The sequence below is a fragment of the Pagrus pagrus genome (genome assembly GCF_965226575.1).
Source record: "Pagrus pagrus genome assembly, chromosome: 16".
Taxonomy (NCBI): domain Eukaryota; kingdom Metazoa; phylum Chordata; class Actinopteri; order Spariformes; family Sparidae; genus Pagrus; species Pagrus pagrus.
The window spans coordinates 1,091,053-1,112,218 of NC_140200.1; the positions used below are offsets into that span (position 1 = coordinate 1,091,053).

The 21,166-nt window shown below is 42.1% G+C and overlaps 2 protein-coding genes across 6 annotated transcripts in view; both read right to left on the bottom strand.

Annotated features, from left to right (window-relative positions):
- Positions 1-1,739, bottom strand: part of arid1b (AT-rich interactive domain 1B) — a 39,733-nt gene extending 37,994 nt beyond the window's left edge. For 3 of the 5 annotated variants that reach the window (XM_084376736.1, XM_084376734.1, XM_084376732.1), the window contains exon 1: positions 363-1,739. In XM_084376736.1, the coding sequence (XP_084232862.1) occupies positions 363-1,427 (1,065 nt within the window). In that variant the 5' untranslated portion in view covers positions 1,428-1,739. The remainder of the gene's footprint in view (positions 1-362) is intronic. The other 2 variants (XM_084376735.1, XM_084376733.1) reach the window with 1 other exon arrangement.
- Positions 1,740-13,568: 11,829 nt separating this feature from the next.
- On the bottom strand, positions 13,569-19,943 carry LOC311271338 (interferon-induced protein 44-like; the record flags this gene model as incomplete). The annotated part of the gene is made up of 7 exons (XM_084376953.1): positions 13,569-15,054; positions 16,700-16,800; positions 16,956-17,127; positions 17,277-17,420; positions 18,254-18,449; positions 19,760-19,793; positions 19,889-19,943. 7 exons carry the CDS (start codon positions 19,941-19,943, stop codon positions 14,857-14,859), a joined length of 900 nt encoding a protein of 299 aa, XP_084233079.1. The 3' UTR covers positions 13,569-14,856.
- Positions 19,944-21,166: the final 1,223 nt, after the last annotated feature.

A 21,166-nucleotide genomic window follows, 5' to 3' on the forward strand; every position in this document is an offset into this window, starting at 1 on the left:
TAAAGCTAGCTTAGCCTAGCAAGCTAAAAACGGAGTCACCTTGGACGCGGAACAGAAACACTGACTTTACTCACAACTGTCAGCTCGTACGGCTGTTATTTAATGCTTAGTATGCAACTAACACATTAAGGAAGAGTCTTTATATACGTTATTGTTAAAATACTCAGATGTGTGAGTCATGTTGCATAAATGACGTCTATGCAGTGGAGCTAAAAAAAACACACCTAGCTTACCAGCTAACTGACGTGTTAGCATAGCGGCTAACGTAGGTTAGCTGTCATAAAACGTCTCCGTCTCATTAGTCAGCCTAGTTTATCAGCAGCTAACAGCGGTGGACGGGACTTTAATAAAGCAGTATTCACCTGGGACCGGCCGCTGCCCTGCCCGGTGTTCCCCGGGCTCATGGCCGGGTGATTTCTTTGTTGCCCTCCCCAGCCGTGAGCAGCCGAGCCGTACTGGGAGCCCATGTCTTTAGCCAGCCCCATGCTCGGCTGTTGTTGTGCAGAAGGATTATTATAATCTGGATATCCACTTCCATAACCCCGCATCATCGTGCTCGGAGACGTCAATAACTGGTTTAAAGTCGGTGTGGCTCCGGAAGGGTGCAGCTGCTGCTGACTCTGTCCGGGAAACCGCTGAAATCCTCCGTTGTTGCCGCCGCCAACTCCTCCTCCAGCCGGGGAGCTGGTAGCAGTCATAGCCGCTTTGCTGTGGTTAGCCGCGGCCGAGCCGCCGCTGCCCGGGCCCAGCAGGTTGTTCCCCTGGCGTGAGGGGCTCATCATGCCTCCATATCCACTGTTCCCATAGCCGGGTCGATAGTTCGGGTAGTGGTTATACGGGCTGTTGTTGTTGTAGCCTTCGTGGGAGTTCTGAACCTGATCCATGGTGCTGTGTGCCGAGAGCGCCGCTGTTACCCCAGTCCCTGGGCTTTGTTGTCCGCCATGTTGATCGAAGCTGGGCCCTCCTCTTCCATTCCCATAATAATGATTAAACCCGGAGCTGGTCCCACTCGGAGGAGGGTTGTTGTTGGTGCTGTTGGCGGCTGATCGCAGACTGGCATCCATCCGCTCCTCCTCTTCCTCCTCCTCCTCTTCCTCCTCCTCCTCGCTGGTGTTCAGCTGGTGCTGGTGATGGCGCTGCTCCGCTCGGCTGTTCCCCACCAGGAGGAGGGTTTCTGTCCCTCCATGATGCTGTCGGCTCCCGCCGCTCTCTCCTCTCCCCTGCTGGCTGCTGTTGTTGTTGTTGTTGTTGTTGTTGTTGTTGTGGGTTTGCCGCTGCTGCTGCTGGATGAACAGTCTGAACGGCGGAGGTGTGTGGTGGGATGATGATGATGATGATGATGGAGGAGGAAGAGGAGGTTCAGCAGCAGCTCCTCCACTGCTGCCGACGTGTGTCACTCTCTGCCCGCCGAGCCTCCGTGTCTCCATGCCGGTCACAGTACAGCCGCAGCCCGGCCTGTCCCCTCCTCTCCCCCCGCTGCTTCACCTCCTCCAGCGGCGGTTTTCCCAGGAACACGCCGGGGCTGACGCCTCCTGAGCGGCCGCGGTCAGATGACATGTCCGGAGCTTCTGGAGGAAACTTCAGCATCATTTTAGTTTGTGTCACCGACAACAGCACTGTGGTCCATAAACACACACATGTATTTATATTATTTTATATTAGTTTTCTTTGCACAACAACAAACTCTTTATATTCTGTAGTTATGTGTTTACATGTGTAGATAGTAACAGTTTACACATCTTGTCCCTAATTATCCTATTTTATTCTGTGTACTTTGTTTTTGTTTTCCTTCATTTAATATTGTTTCATCATTATTATATTTACAGGTTGCTGTTAGTAATTAGTGAATAAAACAGTAGAAACTGCTCCTCACAGTTTTCCAAACATAAAACCAAAAGTCAAAAACTAAAAATCTTCATTATTTTTCATAGCGACGACAAAAACACAACAATTAACTGAACTGGTGATGAAAATAGTTGTTTAATTTTCTGTCAGTTCACTTATTGATCAGATCAACAGGTTCATCCATCAGTCAAACGTTACCACAACAAACATGTTTGTTTATGATGACTGCATCATTAAAGGAGCAGTCTGTAGTTTAATGAGCAGAGAAAGATCCTCATCGACTGAATAAACAAACTGACCTTAAAGGACAACACAGACTGTTCACTGTGTTTATATGTGGCGGACCCTGCCACCTGTCTAGCTTCAGACAGTGTTCTGGGACCTTATTGTCCTCTGAGAGCAGCTGGTTTCTTCACTGATGGAAACAGTTTGTATTGTTACTCATTCATATTGTAAATATTTAAATTCTGCAGAGTGCTCCTTTAAGTCCAACATGCAGCTCAGCACGTCATGCATGATGTTGAATACGACGACGAGGTGGTGTCACCTGTCTTGACAGTAAATGTAATAATTTCACCAAAGTCCTTAAAGTAACGCTTTAATATCTTTATTAATATCTTTATTAATATCTTTATTAATAGAGGAGGAGGAGGAGGAGGAGGAAGAGGAGGAAGAGGAGGAGGAGGGGGAGGAAGCGGAGGAGGAGGAGGAGGAGTTCAGTGTAACGTGTTATACAGGAATGTTTCACTTTCAGCAGTAAAATGTGGTTTTAACATCAGTTTGAGGATTTTGGTGAAATTATTACATTTACTGTCAAGAAACACGACGTTTCTTCTCCAAAACTACAGACTGCTCCTTTAAGAGAACAGACGCTGAGTGTCTTCTTCATTTTTAATGTTGAAAACAGAGTTGTTGTTGTTGTTGTTGTTGTTGTTGTTAGCATTATTGTTAGCCGTCCACTGGCGGTCCCATGATGCACTGGGTGGGTCCGTGGCCTCTGACTGAACAACATCGCCCCCCGCTGGGTTTGTGATGAACTGCAACAAACATGAGCGTCAGAGCTTTGATGAGTCGGTGAGACACTTAGAGCAGAGTCCTGATGAGGAGCGCCACCAACAAGGTCACGAGTCACCGACCCAGCAACCTGGTCGACTTGTGTCCAACAAACACAGCAGAACAAAAAGGAGAGAGTGTGTGTGTGGGTGTGTGTGTGTGTGTGTGTGTGTGCGCTCCCACAGCAGCACTGGAGACAACCCAGTCAAGCCGAGCAGGGGAACTGGGTCAGGAAGCAGCAGCAGCTCTCAGAAACACTCTGATGAAAACACGACGCTCAGAGCTGCTCAGAATCCGGGTCACACTGATGTTCTGGGACCAAACTGTTCACCAGACGGGTCATCAGCACCAAAACATGAACGTGCTCATCCTCCAGCCTCCAGACTATAATCTGTGTCGATCTGATCAGGCTGCTGCTCATGAAAACATCTTGATTTGTTCAGGAGGATCCAAACACGTCACGTCTCACTGAGAGGCTGTCCACACCTGGTGTCAACATCCACCTGAGGACAGGTGTGAATGAGGACACATCCAGAGGTGTTCGCACACGTGTCCTGGACCCACTGAAGGAAGAAGTAGAAGAAGAAGAAGTACAACAACAACAACAACAACAACAACAACAACAACAACAACAACAACAACAGGCAGAATGGATAACACACTGTCTGTTTCAACTGATCCAACCACTGAACCACAAGGTCACCAGACTCCATTAACAAATATAGTGATTTTAAGAGTTGCTGAGTTAAAACAAACGTTATAACGTAGTGAAACTTTCTCCGACAGACTCTGAATCATCGTCTCCTTCTTGTAAATTCAGCAGATGTTCTACATGAACTTCTTTCTGTCTTTGTGTCAAACATGGAGTCTGTTTGTTTCGTACAGAGCAGGAAGTGACATCACATCTGCCAACTAGTGATATTTATGATACCTCCTCAAACACGCTTTTTCTATTATAATACATTTAATCATATTTTAAGATTTAAAACTTGGATGTTTTGGCTCTTTGATGTTTTTTTCACATTTGACTTTAATCAGTGGGTTTAAATTATTATAATTAACTGGTTCTGTATGAATCTGTGTTGACTCTGATTCATGAATCCTGACAGGAAGAAGATTCAGGTGGAAGCCAGCAGAAGTTAAGCGCATGCTGCCCCCTGCTGGAGCTCTCTGGTGATGACTTCCTCACTGACCACAGGTGGTGTTGAAGCCAACAGGTGCAGCGTCACACCTTCAGAGTGCAGCTCTCTAAACTTCACATTACTTGTTCCTGAACTCCGCCCACCTTCAGTCAGGTGTCAAATCATGGAGACTGAAACTGCCAAGATCAAAAATTATAATTAAGCTATAAATGTGACAGAATGTATATTTTTGTTATTTGCTTCTGTATTTATTTACCTTTTTATCAGGAGGGTATGTTGTCACCTGTGTCCTTTTGTTGGCTGGTTTGTCAGCAGGATTTCACAAAAACTGCAGATCGGATTTCCACCAAACTGAAGGACGAGTCTCTGCCCACGAGAACGTGCAGGAAGAAAGATACCGGCAGCTCGTCGCCTCTCTTCGAGGTTTCTTACTTGGTTTTACTTGTTGCAGCGTGGGAACAGTTTGTACCGGCGAGAAGAGTTCAGCCAACCCTAACCCTGTAACATATTCCAGGAAACGTTTGTTTTTAACAGATATTATTATCATCATCTGTGTATGGGGGTGTTACTTTGAATAAGAGACAAAGACAGAAACTGTGTTTGAGCTTTTATTCCTCGACAGCAGCTGTCAGGGTGCAAAACTGTACAAAGACTTCATCTCAATCCATTTCTGTTAGTGATTGATTAGATCTTTTTTACACATGATGAAATCACTGAACTTCAGCTCCATGAAGTTATTAAGATATGAACAGTTGATTATTAACAAGCGTAAACTGTCAACACAGAATGAGGAAGACTTGTTTGCAGCCACTGAACCTGCTGAACACAACACACCTCATCAATCAGCCCAGTGACACAGCACAGTGTGTACCAGAACCACTGATCCACAACAGGACGGTTTGACTCACATGTGTGACAGCGACAGGACGGACGATTCACAAGTTGTTGTTTTGAGTGAAACCGGGATCTTTTCCTTCTGCTGCCACTGAACCAAGTAGTTTTGGTGCCTTTTTTTTAGAGACGTAGACATGTTTCTATCAAATGTCAAGTGAGTTTTAAGCAAACTTTTGAAAGTTCACCAAAAATAAAAAAAAATAAAAAAGATCAAAATGTGAATCTGGTGCGTTTTAATAAACAGTTTTAATTGAATGAACTGGGCGACGCGGTGCCGAGGCTGGAGGTAAACAAACCAGGAGACAAGATGGAGAAGGTCCTCAGGTTTTTATCTTATTTTGCTGTTTCCATAAAATTTCTAATGCGATATTCTTCAATGTGCTTTATTGAAACGTCGCTAGTGACACAGTGGAGCAGCAGTCTATTATACAGTTCGGTGAGACAGCAGGTTGCAGCAGACATAACGTGATTCATACTCCTGTGTTACACCAACACTTTTACAATTACACATTAGACTCAGTAGGAGACAGATTATATCATTATATGAAATGGAGCAGATACAGAATTGCTCCATCTAACCACATATGATGGACATACCAGAGGGCTAATAATCTAATACTTTGAACCAACTCTAGCTAATAATTAATAATAATAACAGAGAGAACGTGTAAAGGGCCGTTAGTGTGAAGTTATGATGCTGTTTAGTTTAACAGCTGTGATCTTAATGACGGGCACTGAACAGGACAACGAACTCTGAAACCAGTAAAAGACAAACAGACAACAAAGTTAATGACCGACATCATAAACATCATCTGACCTGACGAACATGTTTCGGGAACATTTTCAGCTCAGCTACGTCCTGTGAACACAGCTGAATAAATTTAATTACAGCTCAGGCAACAGCTCGACTATTTTGTCTGAGCGACTCAACACAACTCCAACTTCTATTTTTCCTTTTCTATATGTCCTCAACACTCCACCATGAAAAGTTTATTTTCCTGACTTGATTATTATTAGTTTATTATCCTGTATAGTTTTTTGTTTTGCGTGTGTGTAGCTTTGGGAATTACATCAGTAACTTCATTATACAATCTTGTGTTACATGATGACAATTAAATTAATCTTGAATCTTAAGACTCTGACACATCGAGCCGCCGGTCGGCCGTCGAACATCATCAGGGCCGTCAGTGAGCATCAGATCTTCTGTGGCCGAGACACAGGAGACGTGAGGTCACCTGAATGCAGCCTTTTTATTCTGTGCTGAAATTTACTGGCATGTCAGAACTCTTCTTTAAGTTGTGGTAGTCATCTCCAAAACATATGATGTGTTTCAGGGCGCTCAGGATCAGCGAGTCGACGTCACTGTTGAGGTTGAGTTCTTCGTGGTAGTTCCTCACAGGGAAGATGCAGTTCATGGGAATCCCCACGCTCGCACTGAAATCCTCCATCTGAGTTTAAACAAAACAAAACATGACATCTTAATAAACTGATCAATGTACAAGTTGTAAAGTCAGAGTGTGTAACTATAGTGGGCCTGTAAAGACGGACTAGTGAGGAGATGAGTCTCCGTGTTCGCTGTGAGGACGTTTAACTGTCCCCGTTTACAGCCTCATCCGAGTGCCAGACATATTTACAACACATACTGTGATTAGAGGGTGAGACCTCATTTCTTATATGTTTGTTTCTTCTTCCCGTTTATTCATCTTGTTTAATTGTACTTTCATATTGCTGCTGGTCTCTGAGAGCTACCAAACTAAATGTTGTTGTTTTTACATTTTCGGTTAATATTAACGTTATGCAGGGTTGGCAACACTCTCATCTCTCTCAAATGTCATGCACATTAAGAAGAAGCATCAAAGCCAGTCCTCTGCCAACATTTTTTTTTTAAATCCTAGAAATGATAATTAGACTCAGAGTGAGGAACAGGTCACTGGTTTCAGATCAGTAATTAGAATTGGTCATAATTCTTAATATTACTAATTAAACATACCCTGCTCTTCAGAGACTGGACCTTGTAGACATTCTTCAAATCTGCTTTGATTTCCGGACAGACTTCATCAATTTTGGTGAAAATGGCCACTTGAGGAATCTCTGCAGGATAACAGGAAACTGTAACTGACATGAATTCAAACCACAGCTGCTGCTTCACGACTGTTTGACAGACTCCTGTTCTCACCCAGGTCGCTGGCTTCCATCCTGACGGCCCGAATCTTCTTCACAGTTTCATCTTCCATTGGAAACGATGTGCTGGCATCAACGACACAAACCAGAACGTGAACTTTGTCGTTGGAACTTGGAGATCTGTTGTAAAATCCATCTTTCTCTGACAACCTTGATTCAGGATCGAACTGGAAAACACATTTAAATCCAGTAAATTGGCAGCTGCAGTATGTTTGAATACATGTCAGGACCACGTTAACTAACTGTGAGGAACAAACAATCTCCAAAGTCCGCAGCAGCTGTACCTTGTAACCGTCCATCACGTGTCCCCTCAGAGTCAGTTTGACGTCGTCCACATGGACACCTTTGCTTTTTTCCAGGCCCATGATGTCGTTGAAGACAAAAGGGTAAAAGGACTGTTGGCCTTCTTTTGGGATCTTGTAGGTTCTGAACTGTGAAGATCATAAGAAGAAAACTGCAGCTAATATGATCAATATATAGCAACAATAGGCACGTTAACACCAAGCTACTATAAACTGTATTAGATTTGTTTCTTTGTTACAATCCTGTGACTGGTCGTCTGCCAATGTGTTTCCTGACTGCCGGCCTCAGGTGGTCATATAAATGACAATCTGGTCATTTGAAGTGTGTGACTTTGTTGGGACCCACAGATGAAGTCCTTCATTGTGGATTTCAAAACTCTGAACTGAACTCAGTGTCCTAGAATTCCCCATTCTTTACACGTAGGAGCAAAATTCAGCTTTGAGCTACTATTGGTCAGGGTGACAGACGCCCTCTGATCAGAGAGTCAAACTCCAGCTGAGTCCTCCTTTCATCAGTCGTTGCACAGCAAGAACAGCATTCAACATTGGAATCCCAACGTTCTCCTGCAACCACCAGCACCTTTTCTTCAAAGACTGGTAACGTTGAACTGGGCTTAGATAGCATAGCATAGCACGGCTAAGCACAGGACTTTAAACTCTGGTTGATGTGATGCATATGTGTTCAATGTATGTGTGTCCACTGTTTGAGTGTTACTGTGATCTCAGGTCAGGTTATTGGTAGTTTGCTTTCCTAGACGGCTGATTCTAGTTAGTGAATGATGCTTCACACAGACTCAGGGTCTTTGCATGCAACTAACCATCTTCTATAACCTGGCATCACGTCACACACACACACACACACACACACACACACACACACACACACACCTGTATATAGTACATGTTAGTTAGTGTGTTTTCGTCTTTGTGTTGAATAAAAGACTTTTGAACCCACATGTTGTCTATTTAATATTGTACAAGAGTGAATGTTGCCAACCTCGACTCTGTCAAGAGCTCCAAAATCCTTCAACCATTACAGCTGTTATGGTGATATTGGTTGTAGTTAATAAGTTAATTATTAATCAGGGTTTTAAACAGTTTAGTACCTTTTCTGAGACTGATTTGGTGAATTGGCTATCTTTTCCCTTCTTCAAGGGTGTTGCCCCGAGGTGATCTAATGTATATTGGATCTTATTATTAATCATAATTAATAATTATCCCTGATAATCATGAATTATTATTGATAGCCAAATTTAACCCAAAACTCCCTTTTACTGTTGCGTGAAGCACTACATGATGGTGCCTCGTGTGATGTGAGCACGACAACTTTAACACCAGACACTGAAGTTTTAGTTGCATAAACACAACCAGACTCAAGTTTTATTATGAGATGATGAATCTTTGGTGTCGAACAGCCTTCATACCTTTCTGGTGAAAGATGAAGAAGAGATTTTGTCCACCAAAGCCTGCACATACAGTCTGCCTCGTACGATACTCTGGACAGAGTTGATGAAACTGGACTTTCCAGCTCCAGCTGGTCCATGAAGAAGAATCCTGAGCTGCTGACCGTCAGTCTGAGGTTTGTAGTTCTTCACATACTGCAGATCCTTCTCTTTGTCTCTGCTCAGGGAGGGAAACATTACAGTAAAGTCTGATGTTAGGCAGAGTTTCATTCTCTGTTGATAACCAGATGTCACACAACAGTGAATGTAGTTGATGCTGTTCAATGCAGCAGGACTGCACAGATTTGGACATTGGGGAGACAAAACAACTTCTTCATAAATGAATGGCAAAACACAGGAGGGCCAACTCCTCAGGTCCAAGACTCTGCTGTCCACTTACAAAAAATCCTTCCTCTGAGGACAACAATGTCAACATCTTGGCCAGAGAAGACAGATGGTTTGAAAGAAGAAGTAAAAGAATCCATCTATGTCAAACTGGAATGACCGTCTCTGAACAGAGGAGGTGGACTAAGACATCACTGATCACCCACCTACAATGTAGCACTGAGTTCTCTCCAGACAGCTTAACAACCATTCACACCTGGACTCACCTGGCCTTAGTGACCCAGAAACACTCCCACACTATGTACATTTGTGTACACTATGTAAGGACACTCCCACACAGAGTTTAAAAGCCTGCAGCTCCTCCAGTTAGTTAGAAGAAGCCTCTTGGATGAGAGTTGAAACATCTTCAACCAACTGAATCACATCCAGTTGCTACGATACAGAACTTAGAACAACCGTGAAATGTATCAGGACGTCCTCTCATGAGGACATGAACAGTACTCCATCACTACAAGTTAACCGTCACACTGCAGCTGCAGACACACTCACCTCCAGTTTGTTGTCCTCCATGGTTCACTGAGAACTGAAAAATACATGATCATGTTCAGAAAACACAGGAGATCATAGAAACATACAGTCATCATGAAACAATGTGAGATTTTTAAATAATCTTACGCTGTGGCTCAGGTTTGGACTCGTCTGCTCCCATCGCTGCAGAATAAAACAATAACGTTTACAGTTAAACTCTGAGCTGACGCTCAGAGTTTAACTGTTGACGCTCAGACGCTTGCGTGGAAAGCCTGAGGCAGGAAGAGCACACCTTCCTGCCCTTCACGAGCCATCATGAATGGCATAAGCAGGGAGCGCAGCAGCAAAGAAAAACCCAGACAGAGCAGAGCAACCAGCAAGCTACAATGTAAGATTCATAACAGATGACGGGAGGCGCTGGGGTGGAGGTGGGTTGCAAAAAAGCCAGCAGAGGAAGCAGCAAGTGAGGTCGGGCTAGAGCAGTTTAAATAGCGCGCTCTGAATGCAATTTCCCAATAGGAAGCGGGCACAGGGAGTCAGCTGAGCCATCAGCTGATCTGCTCCGTGTTGACAGCTACGCTGTTGATGCTGATTTAGAGCTGACGTCGTGGCCTGCCAGAACTAACGCTACGCTTGATTCATAAGTTTTACGAGTAGAAGTAATTTCACAAACTTGAAGCAGCTTTTGGAACAATAAATGATACGAGAAATAATCAAGTACAGACTTATTAAAATTTCAATGTGCTCCACCAGCACATTCAAGCAAATACTTACACTTCTGGAAACTGAAATCTTGTCGGTAACACAATAATAAAAATATATGTATGCAGATAGAATTATTAGTTTCATTGCGGATACAGCTCGGTCAGACAGATATTATAAAGCAACAGCAACAAGCCATGTAAATATACCATTATTCATAAAGTGAGATAAGAATAACATTAGGCATACTATAGTATAATAAAAACATGCTCACCGTCTTCAGGAAGGCGCACAGACTGTCCTCAGTCCTTCACTGAAACAATGAGCTCACAGTCTCTTAACCACCCGACAGTACAGTGATCAGACAGACTGAACTGGAACAAAGTCCAGCACTGAATATGAACCTTGGACTGGGCGTAGAAATAGTTATTCATATAATCATCAATAATGGCAACACAGTCCTTTTTACTTTAATTTTCATAATTTTCTTTTTTAACACAGTCACTCACAGCAGAGCTCTTTTGTTTCCCTCTGTGTTTTGATCTGATTGAAAGAAGAAACACCATCAGTTTTATTTTTTACCACCACTTGTTGCTACACTTTACATTGAGGTCACAGTCGAGAAGAAAACTACAACGTTTTCAATATAATTTTAGGTTACAGACCTGGACAGTAAGTTGTTTGTTTCCTTGTAAAAAGTGTCAGTTTGTGGCAGCATGGCTGTACCAGCCTGTCTGCTTCTGTGTCTAAAGTGCTAAAGTCTTACCTGCCAACATTTAGCAGCTGTTTGAACACACTGTTTACACTGATTTCACCATTTACACTCAATTTATCAAAGAAGAAACATTTTATTGATCTAAACATGTCACATTTTACAAACACACTAAACAGTAACCAGTATAGGCGACTTCTTTGTCCCCAGACTCCCTTAACAAATGTGTCAGTTTAGTGAGTTGTTGAGTTGGAGACACTTTATAAACTGTGTGAAACTCTGTCTCTGACTGATTCTGACTTATTTGTTCCTTCTTGTAAATTCAGGCAGATTATTTTCTGTGAATGTTGCATCAGAGATGAATTTTCCTGTTTTTAGGAACATTGTATACAATTCTCTGTCTCTATCATGTATTTTTTAAATTTTTAACTATCATCTACTGTGTTATAAAATGACCTGTGTATTGGGATATGTAATTTTGGTTTTGTGACCCCTAGTGGAGGTCCAATCATTTATCATCATCACAGCTTTGACAATTAAATGTGACAGAAGTCTAAATACTGAGCAGATTGTGTTCAGCTGTCATCAGATGACTACATACATACATACAGCCTGAGTAAGAGGTAGTGCCGGAGATAGAGCCACAGTGTGCTACCAGCCCTGTGAAACAGAAGTTTTGTACTTTGCTGTTACTACCATGTGTTTCAGTGAGTCAACTTTAAGAGACAATCTGACTGTTACTGCCCTAGTGCATGTTAATTAATAAACTTAATTATTAATTAGAGTTACAAACTGACAGTTTAGTACCTTTTTATAAGACTGATTTGGTAAATTGGCTTTCTTTTCCCTTCTTCAAGGGTGGTGCCCCCAAGGTGATCTAATGTAAATTGGATGTTATCATTTATCATAATTCATAATTATCCCTGATAAGCATGAATATTTGTTGATAACCAAATTTAACCCAAAACTCCCTATTAAAGCTCTGGTCTACGATCTGAGAAAGGTTTGAAAAAAGCATCCCCCCCACACACACCCCTCCCCTCCGAGCTCGAACCGCTCTCCCCTCGGAGCCCCGCGACACACCCCCTCCCGCAACAAGCACCGAGAGCAACGAGCCGGCAGAAACCAAATACAGCAGCTTTGACTGCGGAGTAACGATGTGGGATTCACAGGTAAAGTTATTACAATGCACGTTGAAACTCACGTAACTCTTGTAAGTCATTACAATGTCCACAGCTAAGCTCCACAGCCAAGCTAGCGTAACGTCATTAGCATGTTACAGCTACGTTACCTTACAGCTACGTAATAAGTTACAACAGCTAAGTTAGCCACTTCTAAAAGTTACTGAGGGCCAAGAGACTAACAGATGCTGCCGATGCTGTTAGCTTACAATGCTAGCATAGAGGCTAACGTCTCTCTCGAACAAGTAAACAAGTGTTGACAACACCGCAGAGACAGACACCGTCCTAATAACACAGAAACAAACTAACGGCAGCTTTCACAGTCATCAGCAGCATCGGCATGAAAGTTATCTGTGTCACAACATCCACAATAGAGACGAAGGTTACCTGCTCAACAGAAACTCGCTGTATCAGCACCGGGTCCATATCTTCACGGACCTTTCGCCACCGTTCAAATGATGACCCGATGTTTATTCGGTTTGAGCCCTCTTTGTTTCACATCTCCGCTTTGTGTCTTTTCAGTGACAGACTTTCTTTCTTTGACTCTTTGTCGGTGGGGCGAGCAGAGGCAGCTGAACTGCTCAGGGCAAAACAAACCTCTTGTCACTTGTAGTTTCAAATGCGGAAGTGGGTCGGGACCAGACGTGAGCAGGAGCAGGAGAGTGAGCGAGGGGATTGGATCGGAAAATTGATCCAATAGGAGCCATCCGGGCCAGATGGTTCCTATTGGTCAATTTCTTTTCAGTTTTGCAGACACTAGAGAGAATGGGTTTTTTTGTTTCCTTTTACTCTCCACATTGTGTAGGTGGTACTATTGGGTCATAACCACCATCTAAATGATGTTAATAATAATAACAAATCTTTCAAATCGTAGACCATAGCTTTAATGTTGCATTAAGCTCTACATGTGGTGCCCCGTGTGAGGCACTGTACCGTTGGCAATAACTCATAATTTTGTAATATTAATTTTAGCATATTTTGGCCAGTGCTGAAATTCGAGATTCACATCTTGAAGTCTTTAGCCCAAAGTCTTTACATTTAGCCCCACTAGTCTACTACAGGAGTAGACGCTGATTTGACTGACATTTTATGTATGATTCATATTATATTCAAAGGTTGACAATAAAAGAGACCTGGTTTGATGAAGAGCAGTTTGACTGAACCTAAAACCTGAACCTCCAACGAGGGTGACTCAACGTTCGGAACAAAACCGGAATAAACACAACAAACAGTTTTAATTCAATTAAAACTTTATTTCAGACTTAAAAGACGCTCCACAGTGACAAAAAAGAGGAAAATAGACAAAAAACATAGAAGATAAAACCTCAACAATTCAACATTCAAATTAAAAAACTCATCACCAGTCATCATCTGAACCTGAATGAGAACTGAGAGCAGCTCCTTCCGGCTGTTTAGTAACACATTAAACTGTATCAGCTGTCTCAGAAGCGGACCAAAGCCTCCTCCCACTGCCCTTCATGTACAGATGAGCTGTACATACTGCAGCTGTGCAGGAAGCTCTAAATAATTTATATTTACATTGACATTACTCACAACAAACCTGTGAGGCTTAAATACAATGACACAAAATAGGAGACAGAGCTCCACCTCCAAACTCTGTTATTTCATCACACAGCAGATACAACCTCAAGTTATATTAGTCTAAAATTATGATACTGTTTAGATTTTGTTTGGGTGTTAAACCCTTTAAACTAAACTTTGAATTAAAACATACAAAGATTAGTGAAGTCAGTTATAGTCAAGTTAGTACTGGCCGGTACTGACTGGTACTGAATGGTACTGACTGGTATTGACTACTGGATCTGTGGTCAGCTCTATCTGCAGCGATTTTTTTAGCATCCGTTTTGTTTTATCTGCGTGCTGCAAGCACATCTGTCAATAAAATGCACTGATAACCTTTTAGAATAAGTGTGTCTGCTGTCTGCCAGCATGTGACTAACAAGAGTATGGCACTTCATTTTTTTCGCTTGAATCACTGGTGTTTATTTATGTTCTTTAAGAATTATTCACACCAGAACATTTCCCCTAGAGCGCCTGAAGAAAAATATCCCTGAAGAAGAGTAGTGTTCCCAAAATGGCTGCAGAGTCAGACATAATCATAACTGGTTAGACTTTGAACGTCTGTCCGCCTGCTCATCTCTGTGTCCAAGGCTATCAGCTTATTTAAAAAAGTGCCTTCTGTTTGATTGCTCTTAATCATCATCACGCTGTTGTAATATAAGCAGGGTTTGATACGCAGGAGTAATCACTGTGGGTGATTACAAGAACGATCTGCGCTCTGGAGGAGAGCCTTCATTTGGCTTTGCAGTGTCGCCCCCCTCTGGATTTGTAATAAACTGCAGCAAACTTCCATTTTATAAAGGCTTGTTACATTTCTGCTGTTACCTTTGGTGAAAGTAATGCAAAAGCAGTGTAATCAGTAATACTGTAAAGTAACTTATTACTATCAAATGAAAGCCACAATTACATTTTGGCTGAACTTGCTCCACACTGTGAAACACAGCCTGCTTACGCTACGTTAAAACCTATCAGTCTGTCATTGCTCTTCTTTACGTTGACGTAGTCATCTCCGTAGTTGATGATGTCTCTCAGGGCGCTCAGGATCAGTGAGTCAACGTCACTGTCGAGGCTGATGTGGTTATGGTAGTTCTCCACAGGGAAGATGCAGTTCATGGGGATTCCCACGTCTGCACTGAACTCCTCCATCTGTGTTCAAAAACACAACATCTGATCAGATTACAGCTCAGAACAATAAAGTTTTAGTCCTCACAGCACAGATCTGATCAGCTGGACTGACCTCATTAAGCAGATCAGTTGTTGGCCAGCTTCCTGTGGTCAGTGTGCAACCTACAATTATTGTAAAAACAGTAATGGCTATTCACCAATCACAGCCACTTCATTAGGGCTCACACAGATGCTTCGAAGCTTTGAAGCATCAACGGTTGCCATGGTAATCAAAGCCCAAATCAGTATTCGATGGTTCATGTTTTGTTTTCTCTAAAAAGATCCCAGGAGCGCCTGTCCCTATTTCACTGTAACGCCCAGGAGCGCCTGTCATTTAAAACGTCTCCCAGTGTATGAAAACATGGAAATATAATCCTGAGCTTTAAATAGAAGATACATTAAGCTGTCATCAATAACTGGAACCAGAAATAACGTCACACATCATAACGTTGAGTTCCTGCAAGCAGTAATGAGCGGGATTCAGCGAAATTTGTGAAATTCTGTCCAACTGGTTTTAAGATACATTTTCGGTATCTGTGGCGCCCCCTATGGTCCCGGCTCAAAATGCCTTCTTTGGTAGACATATTCCAAACCTTTTATGAGGATTGAACCAATGGTTACAGAGTTATGGCCAGTTCATTGTAAGCCCCGCCCTTAATACGGATATTTTGATTGATAGCGCCCATGTTTTTCGACTGATCTTGCTCATCTGTAATAGAAATGTGTTGCTGTTCCACGAGGCCGTATACCACATTTGGTGTTGATTGGGTCAAATTTGAAAAAGTAGATTTCACTTTGAGTGGAGCTCTTTTAATGATGTCATATCCATGCACCCTCTTCTTCTATAATTGTGTAAGGACACTTCACACCTTCCAGTCAGACCTGATATTAGCATAGCCATAGTGGAAACAAGCATCAATTAGCACATTTCGATGGTCACCTGATTTAGGACAAGCAGCTTTTTCCACACAGAGCAAAAACAAATCCAACCGTATTCCTGACCCTTTTCAACGTTGGTGAAGTTATCTTGGCATCTTTTTTTTGTTCCAAGCTGGTAATATTGGCCTTGATGAAAGTTGAATGACCAAACATAGTATTTAATAAATCTGATGAGTAGCTCTCCTGGTAAAGTGCACACCTCATGCAGCTAATGAGGTTGAGGCTCAAGGTTTAAATCCTCCCTGTAGTTTTTGCTGCATCGAGTAAACTATGACCGTCATAAAAACCTTTGAACCACAACAAGTTCTTTAAACGTCTGTGACTGAAGTTAAAAAGATGTTTAACATTACAGAGTAAAAACTTTAATTTTGAACCCCGTAAAGACGTCACCTGGACATCACTTGGACAACACACATCAAAGACGTTGAATTGAGATCTTTTGGAAATGGTTTTGCTCAATGGCTCGCCTCATCTTTGTGTGCAGCTGCTACACAACAATAAACACATAAACAAATTATGATATGGTCACATCATATAAACAGGCATGTGTTACTGGTTGTATCAGGTTGATGAGTTGACAGTTTACGTCTCACAGCTGATCTTAATCCAGACGGAGGACTAAAGATTTTACATTAGGGAGGAACAGCTCACTTGTTGGTTGTCAGATTTATAATAATCATAAACATACCTTCCTCTTCAGGTACTGGACCTTGTACACAGTCTTTAAATCTTTTTTGATTTCAGGACAGGCCTCATCAATTTTGGTGAAAATGGCCACTTGAGGAATTCCTGCAGGAGAACAGAATAAAACAACCTGCTGTTAGTGACATAAACACAGCTGCTGTTTCTCCGTCATCATGGACGCTACAAACAGCCACAGGAAGTGACTGTTCATCATTTCATCAGACGGCATCAAACAGATTGAAACAGATTCCTGTTCTCACCCAGATCACTGGCGTCCCTCCTGATGTCCTGAAGCGTCTGCACAATTTCATCCTTCATCACAGACCCTGTGTTGGCATCAATGACCAGAACCAGAACGTGAACTCTGTCGTTGGTACTTGGGTTTTTGTTGTAGAATGGATCATCCTCTGACAGCTTAGATACAGGATTGAACTGGAAAACAAATTAACATCTGATCAAAGGGTAGTAGTAACTGACAGGAATAAAACACATTTAAATTCAGTCAGCTGCTAGTTTCAACATGTAAAAGAAAGAAAAGATTCACATTGATTTTGTAGAAGAAACGTCTGCAGCAGCTGTACCTTGTAACCGTCTCTCATGTGTCCCCTCAGAGCCAGTTTGACGTCATCCACAAGGACTCCGTCTTTTTCCAAGCCCATCATGTCGTTGAAGACAAAAGGATAAAAGGACTGTCCGTCTTCTTTTCTGATCTTGTAGGTTGTGAACTGTAACGATCATACAGAGAAAAGTTCAGTTAATATGATCAGTTTAGAGACACAACAGACACTTTAGTGCTTTAGTAACTGTAACTGTAATATATTTAGTAATTGTAATAGATTTTATTTAGCAGCTTTAGATTCATCAGTTTGGTTTAGTTAGTTAGTATTTTGTGGATTTTAACTTTTCAAACTACCACAGAATGAAAATTCAGAGAGGAAAACTTTCTGCAACTCAGCAGCAGAAAGCTCGAGATTTACTTCAATCATGAAGAACAAAGGACAGCAAAGAAATCTCAACGCGGCTTAAAGAGATCAGAGTTTTCTGTCCGACAATCAAGAAGCATTGTCACACCCGGATCAGAAGCTGCTCTCAATCGATTAGGAGTCAGTCTCCACACCTGCGCAACAGGTGACCTGAGTCTACTCCAATCAGTCCTGAGGGACTTTGACATTCTGCTACAAGAAAGCAACGACTAGAGCGACTACAACCACAGTGGATCGTAACGTCACGTTTCATGTGTTTTCACTCAGTCTGGCTTTGAGCACCAGTTTAAAACACATCCGTGGATGCCGACGATTACTGTAGGACCGGCATGCTAGTAGCATAACAACATAGCAGCTTCGTCTTTCAGCAAACTGATCAGTGGGGGTTCCCAACACATCAAACACACGGACCATGGAGTGACACTCCCACCACCTGAATTGGTCTGAATCCAGCCTAACAGACTACATTCCCAGGTGTTAGCTTCCAGATCTTAAGGTTTTAAAGAGGTTTGCAATGTTTTTATATGACATGATGGTTTTTTTTCCTCATCCACACAATCAAAAGTTCTTCATACCTCTCTGGTGAAAGATGAAGAAGAGGCGTTATCCACCAAAGCCTGTGAACACATTTTGCCTTGTAAGACACTCTGGACAGAGTTGATGAAACTGGACTTTCCAGCTCCAACTGGTCCAAAAGGAAGAATCCTGATCTGATGTCTGTCAGTAGGAGGTTTGTAGTCCTTCACATGCTGCAGAACGCTCTGATTGTCTCTGTTCAGGGAGGAAACATGCAGCACATCAACAACACATGTATGTGTAACACATGGAGCCCAGTAATCACAAATTACTCTCAAAATACTTTTAGGTCATTATTTGTGCTCTGAAATTTGTGTTTTTACACATTACTCAGTTTTCCCACTTCTCAGGGAAAAACAGCTTTTAACATTTCAACAGCTGACACCCACAGAACAGATGAAGTCTGTGTGACATGCTGCCACGTACTGACCATGAACGAGTTATTGCTTCTTATTCGCTACGTGTGTGAGACGAGTTATCAGGACATATTTTATTAGTTAGTGAAAGGAAAACTGTAGAATCAAGATTTTGTTCAGCAATATAGTTGGAAATAATTTACTCTTTGTTTCACAGTTATTTACCTGAAGTTAACGTTCTTCGTGATAATTTCCTTAAAAGAGGATTTAACTCATGTAACTGTTGTTTCTTTGTTTCTTTCTGTCTGTCGTTGTATTCTCAGTTCACATGATGCTTATTTTAACTACTTTAATGGGTCATGGTGGATGACATACAGTATGTGCGTTTTTAGGATGTTGATGTGTTTTAATAATTTACTGTTCCAAAGATTTCCGTCTCAAACAATGCAAAGAGTAAACTCTGAAGGAGGAGACTCCTGATTGGTTGACTGACTGTAGCCAGGCTGTCTCCTGTTTTCATAAAACTCACAGTAAACAACTCTTTCTTTGTTTCGTCTTTTCAGTTTTAAGGTTACCTTTTTGTTTTAGCACAAGTTTCTATTTTTAATTTAACAGCCAAGTTTCAACTCCTGCTGAGTCTATTATAACTCTGCCACCAGTTCTATACAACCTTGTGGTTTTCCCGAAGACTTTGAAAGTTTTGTGTCGTTTGGAAAATCTTATTTTAGTTATGTGGCAAAGTCAATAACACTGGATTAATATTTTGCGATCCACCAGCTGAGAGGGAGACTCAAACAGACAGCCTGCCCGGTCTGACGTCTACAATCCCTGAACTGTGACGAGTGAAAGTCTTTTACTCAGTTAATTAACATTTTCATTTGGACCCGGTCGTGGTTCTGTGATAATGGAGATCAATTTAATTGAGAAGTCACACTTTTAGATATTTGACTGATAACTTAAGAAATTATTGATTTGATTTAAATGTTTTCCTCTTCGGAGGTGATGCCTCTGAAACAGATGCAAAAGCATTGAGATTCAGCTGCACACACAACAACTGTGAAGTTCATCAGGACGTCGTCTCATAAAGACATGAACAGTAATCATCACTACGAGTTAACTCAGTCACACTGAAGCTGCACACACACTCACCCCCAGTGAATCGTCCTCCATGGTTCACTGAGAACTGAAAAATATGCAAAAGTTCATGAAAACAAACAGTCGTCGTGAAACAATGTGAGATTTATTTTTATCAATAAGAACTATTTTAAATAAACTCACGTGGTGAAGGAGGTTGTGCAGGAGGTGCATCAGGTCTGGAGGATCGTGCTCCCATCACTGGAGAGTAAAGCAGCAACACTCACAGTGAAACTCATGTTTGAATGAACTCTTTACTTTTTGCTTTGAAGTGAAATAACTGGACACTTTGGGAGAAAAGAGGTAAAATGAATGATGAGAAATATTTAAACTGGAGCTGTCAAACAATCACATTTTTTTCGAGGGCTCGATGTTACATATGGGATCTGGACACACACACACACACACACACACACACGCGCACACACACACACACACACACACACACACACACAGAAAACAGAAGCAGCTTTACACTTTAAATCTATTGGGGCTGATTTTATCATCTAATCATTAGTGCTGCAGTAAAAAACAGCTGAGGACGTGCTGAACAGGAACATGGTGACGTTTGTAGACAACAACTTGATTTGATCTGTCAGTGTAGTACTGCAGTACTTATACTGCAGTACTGATACTGCAGTACTAATACTGCATGTGTAATGTGTAAGACGGAAGTATATATTTCAACAAAGGAAGATAAGACAGAAAATAGAATCTGTCCTATTTTAAACAACTGTCGCACTCATGGCAGTACATATTCCTGAGTTTACGACCTGCTCTTGAATGCACCATGAAGCGCACCAACGCACTTTCCCGTGGCTCGGCTCGGCTCGGCTCGGCGGATAAACACCGTTATATTTAATTAGCTTGGTGACAAACTGAGACTTTCTCAAGTTGAACAATGATTCATGACTCAGTTCAAACAGGATCAATACATGATTTGTCTCAAAGTGTCTCAAAGTGTCTCTCGCGTTTACTTTCGTTTTCATCGAGCTGTCTGTCCCTGTCTCTGTCTCTGTCTCTGGGTCTGTCTCTGGGTCTGGGTCTGAACGGGTTTCTGGTTCTGCCGTTTGTTCCTGATTTGTCAGCACAGACTCACACATGCAGGTGAGATTAAATAAGACCTGTGTTCACAGCTGACTGCTACATGAGCTGCCACACTGAGCACCTACCTGCTGGAGACCATCAGCCAAACTGAAAGTAAAGTGGACACGGAGGAAGTTCAGCTTCCTTATATGGTCCGAGGAGGGGCAGGAGCTGATTGGCTCACAGGAGCAGAGCCGGTCTGGACCTCTCCGTCGTCTATTTTGGTATAATACAGTTTTTCTCAATAGCTAAAACACAATTTCTGAAACCTTGCTCCATTTTCTGAAAACATTAAACACAAAACCTCTGACTCCTCGTGCAAAATGAAACTTTCGC